The 21,634-nt window shown below is 36.3% G+C and overlaps 1 protein-coding gene across 1 annotated transcript in view; it reads right to left on the minus strand.

The window, feature by feature from the left end:
- Positions 1-20,833, minus strand: part of Mtx2 (metaxin 2) — a 43,967-nt gene extending 23,134 nt beyond the window's left edge. Inside the window, exons 1-3 of the mRNA XM_057755572.1 lie at positions 20,617-20,833; positions 6,598-6,645; positions 5,537-5,583 (exon numbers count right to left, since the gene is read on the minus strand). Of these exons, the coding sequence (XP_057611555.1) occupies positions 5,537-5,583; positions 6,598-6,645; positions 20,617-20,656 (135 nt within the window). The 5' untranslated portion in view covers positions 20,657-20,833. The remainder of the gene's footprint in view (positions 1-5,536; positions 5,584-6,597; positions 6,646-20,616) is intronic.
- Positions 20,834-21,634: the final 801 nt, after the last annotated feature.

Consider the following 21,634-nt stretch of genomic DNA (forward strand, 5'->3'; position numbering starts at 1 on the left):
TCATGTGCTAAAGAACTAATATGATATTGAAACTGTTTCACTCTGTTAAGTTCTGTTTACTATATAAATTTAGTTTTATTTTAGAAACATATTTTATACTTATTCATACTTTATATTTATACTTCGTAATTCATGCCAGGTGTTTTAAGTGTAACTTACCATAATCACCTAATTAATGTAATATAAAGCAACAAATCTGAAAAAAATTAAATTCAGTGATAGCAAGGAAACATCTACAGCCTTCATCTTGTTCATCTTGAAATACTGAAAAGGGCAGCTGTTGCTATGTTCTCTTCCTTAGTTGTTACTGCCTTCTCCTAACTCTGAAAGTAAATACAAAACCTCATTTTACAGAGTATGATCAAAGTGAGGACAGACTTTGAAATCTTTAAATTCATATTTTATGAAACTATAAAGCAGCTTTAATTTTTAAATATTTTCCATAAATAGTATTTTATTCGTTCTCTATTAAAATACATCAAATGCCAGCATCCTAGCAGTATTCCCATCATGTTTAAGTTGGCACTTCATACTGAATATAATAACTTGTTTAAAACAAAAATGTATGCAACCCAATCAAATACTCAAGATTATTCCACCTAAAATTCTGCAGGCAAGCTGTCTACCCTTACCATTTACCTAAATGACTTGACAAGGAGCTATTTTCATACATTTTCCAATTCAACAACTGACTTGCAATCCAAAGAAAAAAGGTACTTACTCCTCACTGCTCAACCCCAAAGATTACATTAGGATATGACCATTTAATCACTAATAAATACTTCCACCTATAAAGCTTCTTTTGTTAAAAGGCAAAAGCAAGGGTCAGTTTAAGTAAATATCAGTCCATCTGATATGTTAGTGTTCACAGCATTAATGATGCCTATAAAAACTCTGAATTTTTTGACAATATAATCAACAGAAAAAATAGTTTTTGTTATTATTTTTATTTTCTCATTTTTAGAGTTATTTACTCACAAAACCCAAGGAAAATAAAAAAGATTAAATGAAACGTAGACATTCTCTTTAATCTGAGCTTAAATGTCATTCTTAATGTTTTAGTGCTACTTTTTCATGCAGAATTCTAATAATGATTATTTGTCTGTGACACTAAAAAAAATTCCAATTTTATAGACTCTATATTCAGACACACAAAAAAAGAAAAGCCACATCTTGATTTGTTTGTTTCTTTTTTTCATGTGTGTGGGTGTTTTGCATGTATATCTTTGCACCATGTGATGCATGGAACTAGAGCTACAGCTGTGAGCCACCATGTGGATGCTGGCAACTGAGAGCAGCCAGTGCTCTGAACCTCTAAGACATCTCTCTAGTACCACATTTTAAAAAAGGGTAATAGTAGCACCCTGCATTGGGCTATGGTAAGAACTGATCATAATACTTTACATAAAAGCTTTCGTAGAGTTGGTTATACACAAACATATTTAATATTAAATTTTAAAACAAATCTGAATATTCTTAAATAACATTAGGTTTATGCATTGAATATTAACATATTTAGCATAGCATGAAAATATGCTCCAGTGCACAGCTTCATGCCCAGCAGAAACTGGACTTGGTGGGTAACAAAAAGAAGACAAAAGGACAAGAGGTTGGGAAAGTGTGAGGATGGGAAATGGATCTAGAAGGTTGGGGAAGGAGTAGTAGGGTAAACATGAACAAAATCCATGTATGAAATTATCAAAGAATTTATAAAATCCTGCATTTAATGTGGTTATAAAAATTATTGATGTTAATGTTCCCTTTAAAACCTTATATATAATATTTATTCCCAGTGGTGTTCTTTAGGCATTATCAAGCTTGTAAGCTTCTAATTATCTTGTTGAAACTGATTAAATGTATTACTGCCAAGAATCAGAACATAAGGAAATAATCAGCATCCCCTGCATATTTATAACACTCCAAGTATCTTTCTAAATGTTTAAATATGTTAATCCATCCGATTCCCATTTGCCAACGGGACAGTAACTACCTTATGTCTATTTTACAAAGGAAGAAACTTGAAACAGAGTTCTTGAAGCGTACCGTCCTTGGAACAGGGGTAAACTGCCCATTTCTCTTTGTGGAATTTGTTATAAAATAATATATATATTACATATAAATATTTATATCTACTGCTTCTAACTGAAACAGCACAGACGTTGAGACAAGGTCTCTCTATGTAGCACTGACAGTCCTGGATCTCAGCATGTAGCCCAGACTGCCTCAGACAAAATGTGCCCGCCTCTGCCTCCTGAGTGCTAAGAATAAAGGGATAAAGTGCACACCCAGAACTTCTTACTTTTAAAAAGCAGGGTTTTTCTTTTGTGAAAAGCTTAAGAATTCCTATGTATTCACAGTCACTTGTTCATGCTGTATTTCTAAACTAGCACTGTACAAGTGCCAGCACTCACATATGCCTGAGCATATGACTAGCACAAACAGACATATTCTAGGTGTACACATCAGATTTTGAATTTAATTTGAAGAAAGTAAAACAAATTTTCTATTGATTTTATGATATTTTGATATACTGGGCTAAGTAAAACATTACTAAAATTAACTACTTTTTAAATGAGGCTACTAGAAATTTTGAATTACTTAGTAGCTAGCAGTATATTATCTACTAGATAGTTGCTCTAAGTTTAGAGAGTAAGAGACAATAGTAACGGAATTATCAGGTTTGTTTTACGAATCACTATAAGCCTAAATCCCTCAAAGAAGCACTTTAAAATGAGAATTGTGTCTACACGTGTGTGTACAGTGTTACATAAACACTGAGCCCATGAGAATATATCAGGCTAACTTTTCACCACAGTCAGCAATCAAGAGCACATTACGACCAAGCAGCACTCAGGTAAGCCTAAACTTGTAGACAGATGATACAGAGACAGCAAATCACAGGGGAACTGATCACCGGGAGGAAAATTGTTTTCTTTAGTCAAGAAGTTAGCTTTCAGAATATAATAAACACCTGCCTATGTGATTAAGTAAATTTGAATTTCCTGATGGCATAATTAGTGGACTATTAAAATGTCTAATGTTTTATATGTGGTATCTTCTAGAAAATAAACAATTTATAGATACTTGTCACGTTGTTTTGATCAATTTTATACATCAGACATAAAGCCCTTAGCTCATTCTTCTAAACAGATGCTGTTGCTCTATATAGAAGAAAATTACTCCATAAAGTTTATATCAGATATGTGAGAAAGCCGCATTTATAGTCATGGCTACTATCAGCTGTCAAGTCAAAGAATATTGAAGAAAACCAAGAATTTTTAATATATGCTGGTTAATTTATCATCGAAGTGACATATGTAGGATAAATTTGAAATGGTTAAGCAAAATTCAATTATTTTAAAAGGTCTTTTTTGGTGTTACTTTCAGCTGCAACTGTGATTTGAGAAACTATGGTGAGAAAACAAATTAAAAGGAAACACAACAACAATAATATTTACCAAGCTGGGTCTTTTTATCTCCCCTTCCACGGAAAACTTAAACATCAATTTTTAAAATGGTAATATTCTGCTATTTTGCTTTGTATAGAAACTGATTAAACCACCTAGACTTTGGCTGATCAAATCTGGCACCCTTTATATCTGGAACTGGGAGCTCATGGTAGAACTGACCTATCCACTGTGGAACGGCGAGTGTGCGGCAGATCTGGAGTCAACCAAATAGGGACATCCAATGGATTCCTACAACAGCTCTGACAACCCACGTGCTTAACCACTGTCATGTCTTCAAGGAGCCAAATTCTCCCTAGCTGAGAATCATTAGTCTATTCCTACCCAAAATTCTGTCCTATTTGTTCAAAATTAATTCCTGCAGTACTCTCTACGATATTATTCCATCTTAAGGGCTCTTTGTAAGGGATCCCAGATGACTTCAGGAAGGAGTAAACATACTGAAATACATACACAATAGCCTGGGCACATTTCTCTTTCTACATGCACTAAGAGATTTTTCTGAGGAAAAAAAATGTTAATTAGCTTTGTTAAATCCTTAAAGTGCTACTGCCCAAACAGCAATTAAAAGGGGTCAAGAAACAATGCTTCAATTAAAATATTCACTATGCTCTGAGGCTATCTTTTCAAAGATATAAAGACTGAAAATATTATTTTATATACAGCAAATAATTTATTTGTGCAGTCATTTATCAGGCAAGATTGCTTCACCACACTAAGAAACCATTTACACAATATACATCTATTGGGTGCATTCTCTATTCCAGGCAGCTATGCTTTGTGTGTGTGTGTGTGTGTGTGTGTGTGTGTGTGTGTGTGTGAAATGTTAAATTCCATGTATCTCACAAAAGCTGTACAAAGGCTATATGTATTACACATAACTGAAAATTTATTTATCAAAAGTTAAGATAAAAATAAATAAAAATTAGTTAAATAGAACTTAAAGACAAAATAAAGGCAAAAATTATAATTTATATTCTTGGTAAAAGATAGACATAAGACAAATGTAAAAGAAACATAATAGATGCACCAACTAATACATTTCTGTCCAAGCACATTTCTTCCCATCTTTTCTTTCCTTCTCTGCCTTAAAACAAAGATGAACTGAATACCATACTATCTACAGCCTCACTGAATGACAATACCAGACAGTGATATTAAACCCAGTGGTTATCAAATTAAATAAAAAATATAAAAGAGATGACCTAAAATTAAATGCTTAGCATTATGCCTCCAATACGACAAAAGCTTGATAAATACTTTCTCTCCTCCCTTTCTCTTTGTCCTCCAGGAGCCCAGTCTCACCTCCAATAAATGTCACACATTACAGACCCCTTTTACATGCTGTAGAGTCAATCTCCTTTGTGCTGCAAACTACAGAAGCTAAGTACCTCAGCAGTTAAATATATAAAATATTTATTTAATTTTATAACCTACAGAAACATTTACTTTTTTTCAAGTAAACAATTCTCCATGTATTCCATAGCACAGTTTTAAGTTCACACTGCCAAAAATCTTTTTTGGATTATACAACGTAACATTAAATTTAAAAAGCAATTGCACTCAATAAGTGGACTGGGAATAATAAACACACATACAATCAATAAATATATGAGGAATAGCTAGAAAGAATCTATCTGCTTCAAAACTAACAGACAGAATTAAGTTAGCATGTGTATAACAAGCAGAATGATGATTAAAATATGTAGCGAATAACTCTTTACAAATAACTTAGAAAATAATTCTGAGTATGTAAGTAAAATTATTACCCCAAATAAAATAGTGTATCTAACAAAAAAACAAAACAACTGCTAAGATAGAATGTGTCGTCCTCTTAAAAGTAACTTTGCTTAAAGGAAAGGATAATGAAGTCTATTTTACATACTGACAACTGAAAATCCTGTTAAAATTATACTTCACAGAAGAGTAAGATTATACTAATAATGGTTAAGTCATACAGAAAAACTCTAAACATACAATACCAGACTTTCAGTAGGGGGTGGAGTGCAACTCAAAATGATATACATCCTCTAGCACAGAGAACAAAATTACATTATTTACATATTTACCTGCACAGCAAGAGATGCTGCATTGTCAGAAAGCAAAATTTGCTCCCCTGTGGAAACATAAAGAAAGGTCTGAGTCCGAAGTTTAACTGCTAAATAAGCAAAATATATTAAATATTATAAAAGTTATTTCTATTTTAAAAAAGGATATCCGACACTAAAGCAATTATGAAGCTTTATATCAATGCTGCCATGTAACAGTTTCAATTAAATTATCATGTGTAAGTTATGATAAAATAGGGACGTTCTAAAATTATCTGATCATTTATCTCATTTTTTCAACAATTAAAATTGCTTATTTAGAAACATCCATTTTTACAATTTAAAACAGTATTTTTCTTTTCATTAAAATGAACTAAAATAGTATCTGTTCAAATCTCTCTAGTTCAAAGTAAAAGTATTCACAACCACATAAACCAGCTTACAGTTAATATTGCTCTGTGTGTCTAGGTCTGTCACACAAAAGAAAGATGACAAGTTCGCTGCAATAAAAATTCCATGCTTAGAAGACGGGGGCTGCTGCCTATTAGTCTTCATTACTTTGCAGTCTTCTGACAACTGTAGCAGGCTGCTGAGCCCCAAATGGGGTCCATAATGTGATCTGATGATATATGAAGAGCTGCTAAAGGGAGCCTGAACCATCCTAGCCTATACATTTTAACAGTTCCTTTTTACTGAGAGCCCACTTTACCACAGGACTTGGAAAATCTGCTGTCTCAGCTATTGGTGCAGTAAATCTGCCAAGTGCTCCTGCAACCACATCATTTTACACTGCCTATAGCAGCCAATATAACGAGTCAATAATAAACTAAGGACCTTATAGGCTATGAATAGTTGGTTTACCTGGCAGATACAAGTTTAGGCAAAACCTCATAGACAAATTATACAAGGGAATCCTTCTTTGTATTTTACATTCTCATTGCAAAAAATTGGATTAGTACATTTGGGGGATGCAGTGAGTTTCGTTTGTTTATTTGGCTGGTCAGCTGGTTCAGTTTAGCTTGGGGGTTTATTGTTGGTTATATTTTAACACAAAGCCATTTTAATTGTGAATAAGAACCTACCTCTCAGTTGCTGATATAAGGTGGCATTTTCAGGCCAAGGTTCTGTGGCTGCAAAAACAAGGCAACGATAATCAGGCACATGGGCAAAAGCATATCAGCCAAATCCATCAGTGTGGCGCACTGGAAGGCATTTCAAAGCTAAGGTGACACTTAACTACAGCAATGAATCATACTACCGTAGACCATAGGATAGCCTACTTAAGGAGGCTAGACTGTTTTAATGTTTATTGTGTGGTGATAAGGTTTTTCATGGAAAAAGAGGGACTATCTTGCCCAATTAACATAAAATTAGCTTCCTTAAAAATAGTTATATGCAAAATAATGTTTATACACACAAAATACTGGTATTTTATTCAGCACAAAAAATAAATAATGCTGAGAACATTTTACTGTAAGCTTTTCAAAATGTAAACTTTCCCTCACTAGATGAAAGAAAACACACATCTGTTAACAACCTATCCACCTTTCCTTTTTTTAAAAGTAGTACTGCAAAAACACAGGAATCCCAGTGAACATTAGAAGGCTGCACTGCCTTGACTCCAGGACCGCCACCCTACAAAATGATAAGCATTAATGCATCATACGCATGAAGAACTACAAGGTGAAACAAAGTCAGTAAAACTAATTGTAAGCCTGATAAGGAAGCTTGACCTTGACCCTTATTCTCCTGTCTACACAAGACTGCAGCTGTAAGAAGCAGCTAGCTATAAATCCACCAGTGCTAAGCACTCAATTCTAAAAGGACTCTGATCAACTGTGCTTAAGAAGCAAAATGATTTTTGTCCTATGGTGGTGGCTGTGCCTGCCTTTAATCCCAGCACTCAGGAGGCACAGGCAGGAGACTGTGAATTCCAGGCTAGCCTGATCTACAAAAGCAAGTTCCTGGACAACCAAAACTACACAGAGAAACCCTGTCTTGGAAAAGGAAAACACACAGGCACACATACACACAACAAAACAAACACACAAACAGAAGAAGCAAAAATGAAGAGTGGACCTGGGGGAGAGGAGAGGTGGAAATGGAAGGGGTGGAGGGAGGAGAAACTTCGCACCAGATGTACTGAAAACAAAAACTTTTAAAAAATATTTTAAAAATAAAAAGTAAAAAAGAAGCAATAGTTGCATTAACAGAATATACAGGATTATCAAGATCTCATTTACTAACTTCACCTCTGTAAAGGACATAAAGCATAAACTAATCCTATAAAGCAACTATAATTGCTATTAGCAACAAAGTGGGTTATGGTAGTTAATAAATGATAGTCTTCTGTTTATGTTAATCTAGTCTCCGACACAGCAACAAATCATTTTAATATATAATTATAGTTGATTTTTATTTTTTTTTTTATTTTTTTATTTTATTTTATTTTTTTTTTTGGTTTTTCGAGACAGGGTTTCTCTGTGGCTTTGGAGCCTGTCCTGGAACTAGCTCTGTAGACCAGGCTGGTCTCGAACTCACAGAGATCTGCCTGCCTCTGCCTCCCGAGTGCTGGGATTAAAGGCGTGCGCCACCATCGCCCAGCTATAGTTGATTTTTAAAAGAAACTTATATATGTAATTCATTTTAAGATGAATCATTTAAGAGTCAATAGGTAAAAAACACTTAAATTTCTTACACTTTAGAATGATTATAAAAAACATAGTATTATCAAAAGGGGCAAATGTTACATTTAACCTAATTAATATACATAAAATTAAGTAGACACTTACTGATAATACTAGAAAATAATTAAGCATATAATGGACCAGGAATAGTTTTCTATACTGTTAGCTACAATATTGTGCATCTATGTAAAGGCTACTGGCCTTCGGCACACATACCAAAAAAATGTAGTGATGCTAAATATTTATATTTTACTGTAAACATTTTAACAAAATAAAACTTCAGTAAGAACCCAATTAGCCTACATAGTACAATTCTTAAAAACCAAAGCAACAAAAATAAGCTGCCATTAGCAAATTACTCAAAAGTAACTTTTTAGGATAGATTATATAGTCAACATACCTATACTATTAACTTCTCTAAACAATACAATGAGGCTCATTTATTATAAGGTTCATAATCATCAAATATTTAATTTTATGCACCACATAAAATGTGGCTAAAGCAATAGTACCAAAATAACATTTATAAAATTTCCAAAAGATAAATAAATATTAAACTCAGTTCCTGAGAGAATACATGTGTTCTATACCTTTCTGTGAGCCATAATGTACATACCTTGCATACAGTTGCTACTCATTGTGTAAAAAAGAAAATGAACATTTAATTAAAATCTATCATACTTCATTCTTTAAAAATGGATAAGCAGCTTAATATTATTGTAGTGGGTTATAAAATATTTTGGTAATTTCAATTTGTTTAACTATTTTGTCTCTATACTAGACATAGACTGCAAATTTTCAAAACAATTTATCATTAAATATTGCTATCTGCAGTGTGTTTATTGATAAATTAGAAGTTACTCTATTGGTTTATGATATGAGCTATAATGTGAACATTAACTCAAGCTTCAGTAATTCAGGGCAGAGTGCTCACCTAGCAAACATAAAGCACTGGGTTCAAACTCAACACACACACACACACACACACACACACACACACACACAGAGTTAATTTAATTTATCACCACCTCCACTATGATGGATTCTCCAGACCTAATTCAATAGAGTATATAAAAGCAATAGAATTTTTGCAACATTCTACCTGAGTGAAAGTAAGCTACCTATAAATCTGGTATGAAAAACCTACAGCTGGAAACTAAGGTAGAAGGGGGTAACGTTTTGCTTGGTACAATATATAAATTATATTTCAACTCATAAGTTATTGAAAATAAAGTCTCAGGAAGAAACTACCAAACATTTGATACTTTCTTCACAAACAGAACACACCAATTTAAAAAAGGCAAGTAGACTGATGAAACTCTATAGCAATTTTATTTTAGCACCTGAGAACTCAGTGCCATCGATCAACAGATACGAAACTGTATGCAGAAAATGAGCTGTTACCTAATTCACCCCTGAGCATCTCAGAGCATATAAACAACACTAATTTTTTTGGCATAGTCTACGTGGCCTAGTTTAAACAATTATAATGTGAAAAAAGAAATCACTAGTGCTATTCTATAAGTGTGCCAAAAGAGAAAACCCCATGTTGGGGGGGGGGCATGTTGCTAGATCTCTAACCCACGGAGGTGCCAGTCTATCCAAGTCAGCAGTTCTCAAGCTGTGAGTCTCAAACATCTCAGACATTTACATTACAATTCCTAACAGCAGCAAAATTACAGTTATGAAGTAGCAATGAAATAATTTTAGAGTTGGGGGTCACAATATGAGGAACTGTATTAAAGGTCACATAAGGAAGGATGAAAAACACTGATCTAAGTAGACCCAAGAATCATGAACAATTATCTCCCACACATGGCAAAATATAAAGATTATTTCTTGTTGTGAATAACAATAATTAAAGACTTTTATTGTGGACACCTGACTAAAGGGGCCATCCAAAAGGACAACATTTTCTCTTTCCGAATGTTGAGCAAACCAATACCCACTCCACCACTTGCTCTGAGTTATGCTGTGTACCAAATAAAGGGAAGTGAACACTTTTAAAGCACAGTGGTGACAATAAACATAATACCTGTAGCATTTTAAAATTATTTTTAAAACAATAAAACAGCCGGGTGTTGGTGGCACACGCCTTTAATCCCAGCACTCAGGAGGAAGTGGCATGTGGATCTCTGTAAGTTCGAGGCCAGCCTGGTCTACAAAATGAATTCCAGGACAGCCAGAGCTGTTACACGAAGAGACCCTGTCTTGAAAACCCAATAGATAAATAAATAAATAAATAAATAAATAAATAAATAAATAAATAAATAGCCTATTCAGTTTTAAATAACTATTCTTCAGTTGACTTGCAATGTTTTAGATAATAAAACTACTTCAGTAGGAAATAATATTTCATATCACTTACCCATATGTACTTTCAACTTAAACTAAGTCACTCCCAGTATGTATGAAAGGCCATTTTAAATATCCTTAGAGAAGGAGCGGCCTCAGAATAACTAGAAAAGTTAAAACTAAAAGTTTTCTTAAAAGGGAGCTGGTAAAAACCGGAAGTTGTGAGAAAGGGTTGTTCAATACTGTCAAGTTATTTCTGCCTAAACCAAACTGAGAGTTTCATGTAGTAGTTGGAATGAAGACCCAAACCCTCACATGATGTCCCGGATCCTTCTTGGCCTTTGGAAAGTCAGCTTCTCAGTCTGCACGCCATCCAGTTTCTCCCTCCCCAGCCTCTTCTGTGTGGTTTCCTCCACCTAGAATGTTCTCTTGTGTCATCACCTGCTCAGGTAGTCTGGTGTGTGAACTTATGACCCCTGCAGCTGAACAGAGATGGCATTCTGCTGCCCCAGTCCCGGAGTCTTTACAGTCTGTAAGCAAAAGCCTCACATTTTCATTTTGTATCCTACAAATGCTGAAGATGAACTTTATCCCCAGCAAGTCTTTATTGATCTCCCTAAACTGCTCAAACGCTCCCTTACACAGACACCCTTTATACCACTTATCATAGTCGATATTTTCACAATCTGAGTGTTTAGTTATGTCTCCAAGCAGAAAACAAACTGTGAATCTAGAATTCAGGTCATCTTTAGAACCTAACACATAGGAAATATTTCACTGGATAATGTTGTGTTTTATTATTATCACTTCTTTTATTATTACTGTGGATCATTTTATGATAATAAGAGCTGCAGGAAAGCCGGGCGGTGGTGGCGCACGCCTTTAATCCCAGCACTCGGGAGGCAGAGGCAGGCAGATCTCTGTGAGTTCGAGGCCAGCCTGGTCTACAAGAGCTAGTTCCAGGACAGGAACCAAAAGCTACGGAGAAACCCTTTCTCAAAAAAATCCAAAAAAAAGAAAAAAAAGAAAAATTAAGACAACTCTTAAAATTTTAAAAGTTAAAATATAATGCATAAATTGCTAGCAATATATATGATAAACTAACAAGACCAAACAAATATTTGCTCAACATTATTTTAATTGTACTTAAGCTATACTTAAGTTTTATCAATAAATATAATCAAAAAATCAATGTTTTCTACTAGTAGTAAACTATAATACTACTGAAATGACTGGGAGCAAATAAATCCACATATGTATATCATAGGTCTTTTAGAGAATTTACATATTACTTGAATGTTCTCAATGTCAAGTTAAGTGATAAGTTGTTCTGGTGGCAGATGGTTCTTCCATCCAAGGTTATTTCACACTATCAAAGTGATAACCTAATAAAGTCTAGATTCTAAGGACTACTTCTTGAGCTAATCTAAGAGGACAAGAGACAAGCTATGAAAAGAGATGCCCTCTGCCGTTGGTGTCTCTTTTCTTAAATTCTGCATTTCTGATGCACAACATGACTCCTATGGCATATGAACACAGGTGAAGACATAATTTGTAGAATAATAGGCACTAATATTACACGCTGCTTCAATTCTGTCATTTTTCCAATCCATCAAATTGATTAATGCTATAATAACTCCTCACAAACCTAGCATTTGCGCACTAATGAAGTCAAACTCAGTTTCTCTTTAGGCAATTATATTCTAAAAGCTCATAGATGCCGTTTCTTCAGCCCGGCAACAGGACTACAGTGTTACAGAAAAGGAATAAGGCATATGTCAGTCTATCTCCAGATTCAGATGACTTTCTGACAAAGGTGTAAATTCAAATACTAGCAACGTTAACAAAATGCTCGAAGAAGCACTTAGACAATCTTAATCAAAAGTTACTGTACAACATACAGAGAAAACAAGAAACAAACTTGCTAATTTGATATAGACACCAGACTGATGACCCCAGTGATATCAACAAATACACTAAAAGTTGAAAACTCATGATCTGTCAGGCAAATGTAATTAAATGGGTTTTTAAGATAATGAGACTTAAAATATAAGATTATCAAAATGGGAATTTAAGAAATGCTGTTTTAGATTATCAAATTCGATATTAATTCAATCCTGCAAGCTTATAGAAAAGAAGGCAACGACAGATCCCAGCTAATAATTACAAGATTACTAAATAACATCCCCAAGGTGCAGGAGAAGAGATGACCTGTAAAGAAGTACTACAATTTGGCATGAAGGCCAAGCCCATTGTGGGTGATGCCATCCCTGAGCAAGTGGTCCTGGGCTGTATCAGAAAGTAGGGTGAGGAAGTCATGAGTAACAAGCCTGTTGAGAGCCAGGCCAATCCAAGGCTTTTCTGGAGGCCTTGATGAAAGAGCTAATGGAACTTTAGCTCTGTGTCCTTGCCCAGAAGCAGACTTGGCAAGAGCTGGTCTGGGAATAGAGATATGGTCTAGAACAATGTTTCAACTTTCCTAATGTTGCAACCTTTTAATACAATTTCTCAAGTTGTGGTGACCCCCAACCATAAAATTATTTTCATTGCTACTTCATAACTGTATTTTTGCTACTTTATGAATTGTAACATAAATATCTGATATGCAAGATATTTGATATGCAAACCCTGCGAAAGGGTCATTCAACCGCCAAAGGGGTCACAACCAATGGGTTGAGAACGGCTGGCCTAGAAAGAATAATGGTTTCAGTTCCTGGGAATCTGGTTTTCCCCACTGAAGGATGTGGTTATCAGGCCTAAGGCAGCTGTGTCTCAGGCTGTGCTCTCTTGGTCAACATTGATTTAGCTGTCTGCTGACTTCAGCTCACTTCTCCCCTACAAACGGCATTTAAGATATGCTTTTAAATAAACTTCCATAAGCTGTTAACTTGTGCAAGACCTCATGATCCCAGTTTTCTGTCTTCTTTATCTTCTCATCCCCGGCCCTCCCCCTCAACACCTGACCATTAGGGACCCTTATTCCTATGGGTTTGGGTCACAAGCCAGTAAGCATCATTCCTCCATGACTTCTGCATCAGTTCCTGCCTCCTGGTTCCTACCTTGACTTTTCCCTTGACTTCCCCTGATGACAAACTATAAAGTGTAAGATGAAGCAAACATTCCCCCACCACTAAAAATAAGTGAATGAATGAATGAAGCAGAAGAGAAGATTCATGTTCCCTTCCTCCCTCTTCCTTCTCTTGTTGGCTTCCTTTCCTCCCTGGGACAACAGAACTACAATCTCTGGACTCTTGAGACTTAACATCAGTCATTCCCTGGGTTCTCTCGGGCCTTCAGTCTTAGACTGAGACATCAGCTTCTCTGGCTCTGAGAACTTAATAGATTGGGACTGAGCCCAATTACCAGCATTCCAAAGTCTCCAAGTTATAGACAGCCTGTGTGGAACATCTCATCCTCCATAATCAAATAAGCAATTCTGCAAATAAATTTCGTCTCATATAGTCATGTCTATACTTATGCCCTTTTAACTTTCCTCCTCTGTAGAAGCCTAATACAGAGGAAAATATAAAGAACAATTCATAATTCCAATTGAAGAAGAAAAAATCAATTACCAGTTAAATAGCATATTATAACTAGTTCTCATTCTAGCCAAATCAGAGTCTTAAACTGATAAACGACAATGGTTAAAACAATGAGAACATAACAACCCTTTAAATTAATAAAACAGGCAAGTCAAAAACATTTCTTATAGTTCAAGATGTCCATACACTTTTGTTCACATGGTTTTTGCTTGTTTGTTTGTTTTTGTGGTGCTGAGGACTGAAACCAGGGCCTCAAGCACGCTAGGAAAGCACACTAGGCAATTCTACTGGGCTATGTTCCCACCCCCAAAACATTTTCATTTACCATAAAGATTGGTAGGCAAACTAACAAATGGCCAGTAATAATGGCCTCTTAAAGCCTAACAGATGATAAAATTCATTTACATAAATTTCTAGTCAATGCTTAGGTTGACCACATAATGAAATTAATATATATGTGAAAAGAAATTCTATTACAGTGAAGAATGCTGTATTCAATATATATCAGAAATCTTTTTTTTATCCAAGGGCGGACTAAGTTATAAAAAAAATTTCTGTGGTTTAGAAAAGTTCTTAATGATTAAAAATAAGCAATTAGCACAAAAACACACAATGAAATGTATTTTATGGCTTCTATTTTGCTAACACAGTTACAGTTAATGGAAATTGTCATGATAAAATGATTGTTTTTGTGAAAAGAGCCTTCATTACTACCCCATCAAATTTCATTTTATTACTGATGTAAAAAAGTTCAAAACCATGATTCATTTATAGACTATACAAAAATAAGAGTTCAAGAATAGAGGGTCATTTACAAAGCAATAAAAAATTAAAAGTATGCATTTTTCTTACTGGCAAGGCGAATACTTCTCTTCCACATGTAAATGAGTTTAGCTAAATTTACTGAATATTATAATTTCTGTCTTTAAAAAAAATGAAAAGTCTGAATTTTCAACATCTTATCTATTTGATTATCTTCAGCCTATCTAATAACTACTTCTCAAGAAATTTTTTAAATGTTTGAAAAATGTTAAGAGATCTGATGATGTTTTCTTTCAATTTCCACTCAAATGTGGAAAGCTTAAGCTAACATTAATAACTCAAAAGCCTTCACAGAGATAATAGTGACATATTTTACAGGGTACCCATCACCAAAATCTTTTAAGCTAATCATTAAAAATCATGGAGCGTGGGTAAAGCGGAGTGGCAGAGTATTTGACTAACATACTAAAGGCAATGGGTTCCATCCTATACACATATCAGAGAGAGGACATGTTATTTAAGAGTATCAAATTGTAATGGAACTTACAAGTAAATTAAAATTGACATTATCGCTCAACTGTGGACTATTTCAGTAAACATGTCTTTCAAAAAACCATAGCAATATTAAAGTTTTCAAAGGAAGCAAAGCACCTTGCCTTTTAGAATCTGGTTTGCAATATATTCATTAATACAGTAAGATCAAATAATAGGTCATCCTCCTGTAAATCAACTATACATTGCCTCTCATCTGAAGTATAACCCTGTTTGTTTGATTTCACCACCTGCCCCTTCAACATCAACTTCACATCTACTAACATGAGAAGTTCCGGGGCTGGAGAGATGGCTCAGTGGTTAAGAGCATTGCCTGCTCTTCCAAAGGTCCTGAGTTCAATTCCCAGCAACCACATGGTGGCTCACAACCATCAGTGATGAGGCCTGGTGCCCTCTTCTGGCCTTCAGGCATACAAGCAGAAAGAATATTGTATACATAATAAATAAATAAAAAAAAAAAAAAAAAACATGAGAAGTTCCACAATATAATACTATCCATGACTGATAATGAAAAAGAAAAAAAAGATTATCTGAAATGCAACGGCCAGTTCAATAACTTCTCAAGAATTCCTTGGTGCCTTCTCAATACTACTAGGAAATCTTCAGAACACCACATTAAAAACAACTAAGAAGCCGGGCGATGGTGGCACACGCCTTTAATCCCAGCACTCGGGAGGCAGAGGCAGGCGGATCTGTGTGAGTTCGAGACCAGCCTGGTCTACAGCGCTAGTCCAGGACAGGCTCCAAAGCCACAGAGAAACCCTGTCTCGAAAAACAAAAAATAAATAAATAAATAAAAATAATAAAAAATAAAAACAACTAAGAAAATATCTTATTTCCAAGAGCAAAAGAATTGAATGTATTGTCCTCGATACATTTTTAAAATGAATGCATTTCTTCAATTCTGTTGTAGTTTTCATCATTAAATACTCTGAGAGCTCAATATAGCCTTGTGAACAGCAGCAGCACTGCCCCTTCACACCAAAAAATAAAAATAAACAAAACCCACCCCACTTTTTTGGTGGTGCTGAAGATCAAACAGAGGACCCTGAATATGAAAACGTTCTTCGCCGGAGCTATAGTCCACCTCTACCAATATTAAGGTTCTTTTAGCCTCTATTTTTTCATTTATTTCAGTCCCCTAGAACCTGTCTTGGTGCTATATAAATTGGCATTGCCCTGTACTAATGTGGGGGAAAAACAGAAGGAAGCATACTTTATTATCAGTATAAAACCATTTTTAAAATATGCCTATTTTGGGGGGGGCGCATGTCTGTGTGATGCAAAGGATCAAAACCAGGGTCTCCCACGTGATAAGTAAGAGTCTTACCACTGAGCTACATTCTCAACCAAAACATACTTGTCTTAACCCCACTTATTTTCAAGATACTTATGTCTAGGGACATATTCACGCTCAACTAACTAAAAATAAGTTCATAAACCAGAAATTTATGTATTAGTAAAGCTACCATTAAAAAAAAATAAAAATTTAGAATACAGAGACTATCTATGTAAGTTTTTTAGACAATTCAATATCCAGGACCATTTTTATCCTTTCAAAACTCCAAATCTAGCCTATAATCTAGAAAAGCAAACTGTTCATTCAAAGTCATAAATTGTTATTCTTCCCATATTACTTGGGTAAAAAAAAAAGTAATTCAAATTCTTCTTCCATTTTAAGAAATTTATCTCTCCCAAAAAACCACAAACATAAGCACCACTGCAAAGAGAAAAATCGTATACACCTTCAATGGCTTTGACACAACAACTTGACCAAACTGACTTGCCAAATTCCCTTTCTACTCAGTTAATATGGACTGCCAGACTATTACACAGAAAGTAGTAGGAATGCAAAACAAGACAACAGCCACCGTGAGGCATACAAAAACACCTTCACCTGGTTATTCTAATACTAATATAGATGTTGCTGTAAAGGAATTTAACTGATACAATTAAAATTCATAGTCATATGACTTTTAAAAAGGAGATATACTGGGGAAGCCTGGCTTAAAAACTTGAAAGTCCTTTAAAAGAGGGACTAAGTCTTGCCTGATATCAACCATTCCAAACATTAGTCCCAAATGCTTTCTTTCCTTCCTAGATCCCCTGTTCATGTCTGCTTTTCAAGTTTTCAATTTGTCTGGTCAGTCACATAACAGGAGCATGAGCTGGTGTGGATATTCCTATGTAGGCACAGAGCTCCTGCTGCTGCCACTCTTTCATTAAACTGATAAAATAGAGTAAAACTCCAGCATTCAGGAGGCAGAGGCAGGTGGAGCTCTATGAGTCTGAGGCCAGCCTGGTCTATACATAGCAAGATCCAGGCCAATAAGGCAAGGCTACATAATGAGACCCTGTCTCATAAAAACAGAACAAAACAAAACAAAACAAAACAAAACAAAAACCTAAAACCCCATTAGAATATGATTTCACTAAGGCCGGGCGGTGGTGCACACACTTTTAATCCCAAAACTTGGGAGGCAGAGGCAGGCAGAGCTCTGTGAGTTTTAGGCCAGCATAATCTACAGAGTTGCAGGCCAGCTAGATCTACACAGAGAAACCCTGTATCAAAAAACAAACAAACAAAAATGATCACAAGTAAATTATGGTTTCTTTACTACAATGATATACTACATAGCTATTCAAATATGACAGCATATAATTTCATCGTAGACGTGAGAAGAGACCCATTATATCATATAACAAAAGAAATGTGCCCTCTACATTATCTATGTCTGTATTTTTAATTTAAGAGAAATAAATTATAAGGAAATAAATGATAGATTTGGTTTTGAATATGAGATGGGATTTTTTTTTCAATCTTAATCTTGGCAGTAGGTTGTCAGGTGATTTTTCACTTTATTCTTACCGTTCTCTGGATTATTTTCACTCTATAATGACCATGGATCATTACTATTATTATATTTTAAAAAATATCATTGGACAAGGAAAAAAATGTCAGGGCACTTACACATTCAAATGGTGTTCAGTCTTGAGAAGAGTCCAACCGGAAAGCTGTGCCCTCTGGTCAACATGGCCCCTTTCTACCTCTTCCCCCCTCCTACCCACCACCCACACTGCCCCAGCCTCTGGTAATCACCTGTCTACTCGGTTTCTAGAAGATTAACACAAAAGTGAGATCATACAGTATCTGTGACTCTATTCCTAGCTGACGTCACTTGATAAGGTCCTCTAGTTCTATCCACATCATCATGAATGAAAGAATGACCTTCTTGCTACCGCTGTGCAGTATTCTTTTTGTATATATGCCCTTCCTTTTGATCCATTCATCTGCTGACAAATACCTAGTCTGCTTCCATGTCTTGGCTATTAAGAATAATATTAATAATGGAGTAAAGATATAATCTGACAACTCACTTATTTTAGGTACCAAAATGAAATTGTTGGGTTGGTATATCAAAAATCTGACATACATCTGGAACACTTTTATTTTTTGCTATCAGAAATAATGCTATGCTAAAGATGACTATATAGTTCTTTTAAGAACTGGTCCTCAAATTTCTATCAGATAAATCTACATACAGATGATTTCTGGGTTAAAGTATAACATTTTAGTAAATATTGCTGTGTTTGGCTCTTAAAGGGAGCCTAATTTACAGACCCACTAGGTGAGAAAGTAATGTATCTATGCCCCTGCCAATACTGGAGATTATCATGTCCACTTTTCCCTAGCTACAGAGACAGTGTGCCAGTTATTCATGGAGCACATCTTTCCGCCTGTCCACTGTCTACGTGTATCTATCCTTTTATGAAAGACCCAGGTAGATTCTTTACCTTTCTTTGAGGGTTTTTTTTATTAATATGTACAACTTTATTTATGGTGGGGGTTTTCCCTGTTGTTGATATTTGTTTTGTTTAAAACATGTTCCTTTAAAGCCCAGGCTAGCTAGCCTCAAGCCTGCAATCCTTGGGTCTCAGCCTCCCAAGTTGTTCCTGATTACAGGCAAAAGCCACCACACCCAGCACCACACCCAGCTATTCACGGTGTCTTTTATCATCAAAGGTTTTCAATATTTTTATACAACCAACTCTGCCAATATTTTCTATTATGGCGTGAATAGTCTGTGTTTTGCCAAGGAACCTCTTCTGCTATTCAATATTATTAAACTAATATCCTGCATTGGTCCTTGTAATTTTGTTCTAATTGTTTTATTGTAAATTGGTTTGTGTTAAATTTAAATCTTTAATTCATCTAAAATTTATTCATGCAGCATTTTGACTTAGGAGCTGTTCCAATGTATTTACTCAATTATCTAAATTGAAATGCTTCCTCCTACTACAACAGATTACTACAAACAGCTAAGACAACAGACAGAGATAACCGTTACTTGAAATCGCAGTATTCCTCACTTACTCAAGTCGAGTATTTACAGAGAACCAAGTGACCGACAGGTACTAGGATGGGGGGGGCGGCACACAAAACAAGCATTGCCCTGCTTTCATGAAGCTTACAATCTATCTAGCTTCTTCCCTCTCCTATAAAATGATATTTTAAAGGAAAAAAAAGAAGTCTATGTTCAGGCAAATTCAATACAGTTGGCAAAGTTATGACACATTATACTTTTCATTTCCAAAACACTACTTTATGTCAAATGTTCCTAGTTTATCCTAGTGAGTAACTCCTTATGGTACTCATGTTGAAAACACTGCTGGAGTTAACGTTCATTCCGTTAACCTAAACCCTTCACTTTCTCCAAAATAAAAACCTCAGGAAGAAAAAAACTTTTGTGAATCTATTTACCAATCAAGTTCGACCACCAAGTCAAAGCTGTTTACTTTCTTTAAACTTCAAGCAAATTAAGACTAGTTCAAAAGATCCTACAGATTATGCAAATGGCTGGGAGAAGCAAGAATTTCAACAACAGGTAAAGAAGGGGCGCTCATTAGTGACGGAGAACCCAGCACCCCAAGAGAGAGCCCCCTTGGGGAGGGAAGGCCCTGTGGCCACGCCCCCACCGCAACCCCAACCCCCGGCCTCCTCCACCCACCCAAACCGCCGTGAAGCGGAACAAAGCGCCGCGGGGGCAGCGTGGACAGCACTTTGCCCCTGCAGGGTGACCTTGGCCACGAATCCTCAGTTTCCTCATCCGGAAAGTGAGGCCAGGCCTGCATGGCCGCCTCCACCCGGGCTGTGGGCTCGGGACTCTCGTCCCCCGCAGTTCCAGGGAAACTACGGCCCTCTCCCCACGCGGTTCCCCGTCGCCCGCCCCCACCCCCGCCCGTCCGCGCCCACGCGGGCTACCTGCGATCTGGGAGACGAACGCTTCCGCCACCAGAGACATGGCAGCTGCGAGGCCCTGGACGCGCGCCTGCGCTCCGCGGCCCTCGGCTCCCTCCCGCGCGACCTCGGCGGCTCCCACGCAGCTCACGAGCCTCGCTGACTCAACGCTCGGACACGCCGAAACCACCTCACGAGACGCGGCCCAGCCCGCAAGGTTACCGCCAGGCCGGCCCAAGACTTCCGGCGTCGCTGACAGCGCGCGCCAGCACTTCCGGCTGCTCCGCCCCGCACGCTCCAGACCCGCGTGAGCCCTGGAAGATCAGCATCTGCACTGTCTCTAGCTACGTGAATACACGTACATGTATCGGCGCTTTAGAATTTTATTGCATCCTTTCAGCAACCTACCAAGATGGGAACAAGCTGTAAGAGGTTAAAGTGCCTGGTCTGGTACTGCCGAGGCCCAGAAACTCAGAATTCCCTCAGTTCCACCACCTGCCTTCAGGATTTGAGGTCCCTGGACAGATATTAGTGTCAAGTATTTATTCAGGTTTGAACAGCTCGTGAGCTGAAACATTGTCTTTCAACTCCGTGCACTCAAAATGAAGCTTGGAGAATAAAACATTTCAATTTCTTGTTTCTGAGTGTAAAGGGGTCAGGGAAGGAAGGGCACTAACTCCCATGAGTCTTTTCTCTTAGCCTAATCGTGTTGTTTTTAATTATAGGTTATAATTGGGAAGTCATAAATATTACAGAATAAGAAACATGAAGTTACACTTGTAATAGACTTCAAAAATCTCTGGGTGAGCCAAAGCATGTGAAGTTTGTACATAGATAAACTGCTGTTCTAAGAATTACTGTCCATGATATTTTTGGAAAGGTATGTCTCCTTTCTTTATGTTCATAGATCTCTAACCCTCCATTACAATTATTGTTCATATTTCTGCTTCCTTAACTAGTAGTTAAGTAGTATACTGCTTTCTTAAAAGTGCCATACAGATTACCACAGAATGGGTCGTTTAAACAACAGATGTATATATAT

This window comes from Chionomys nivalis, chromosome 22 (genome assembly GCF_950005125.1).
Source record: "Chionomys nivalis chromosome 22, mChiNiv1.1, whole genome shotgun sequence".
NCBI lineage: Eukaryota > Metazoa > Chordata > Mammalia > Rodentia > Cricetidae > Chionomys > Chionomys nivalis.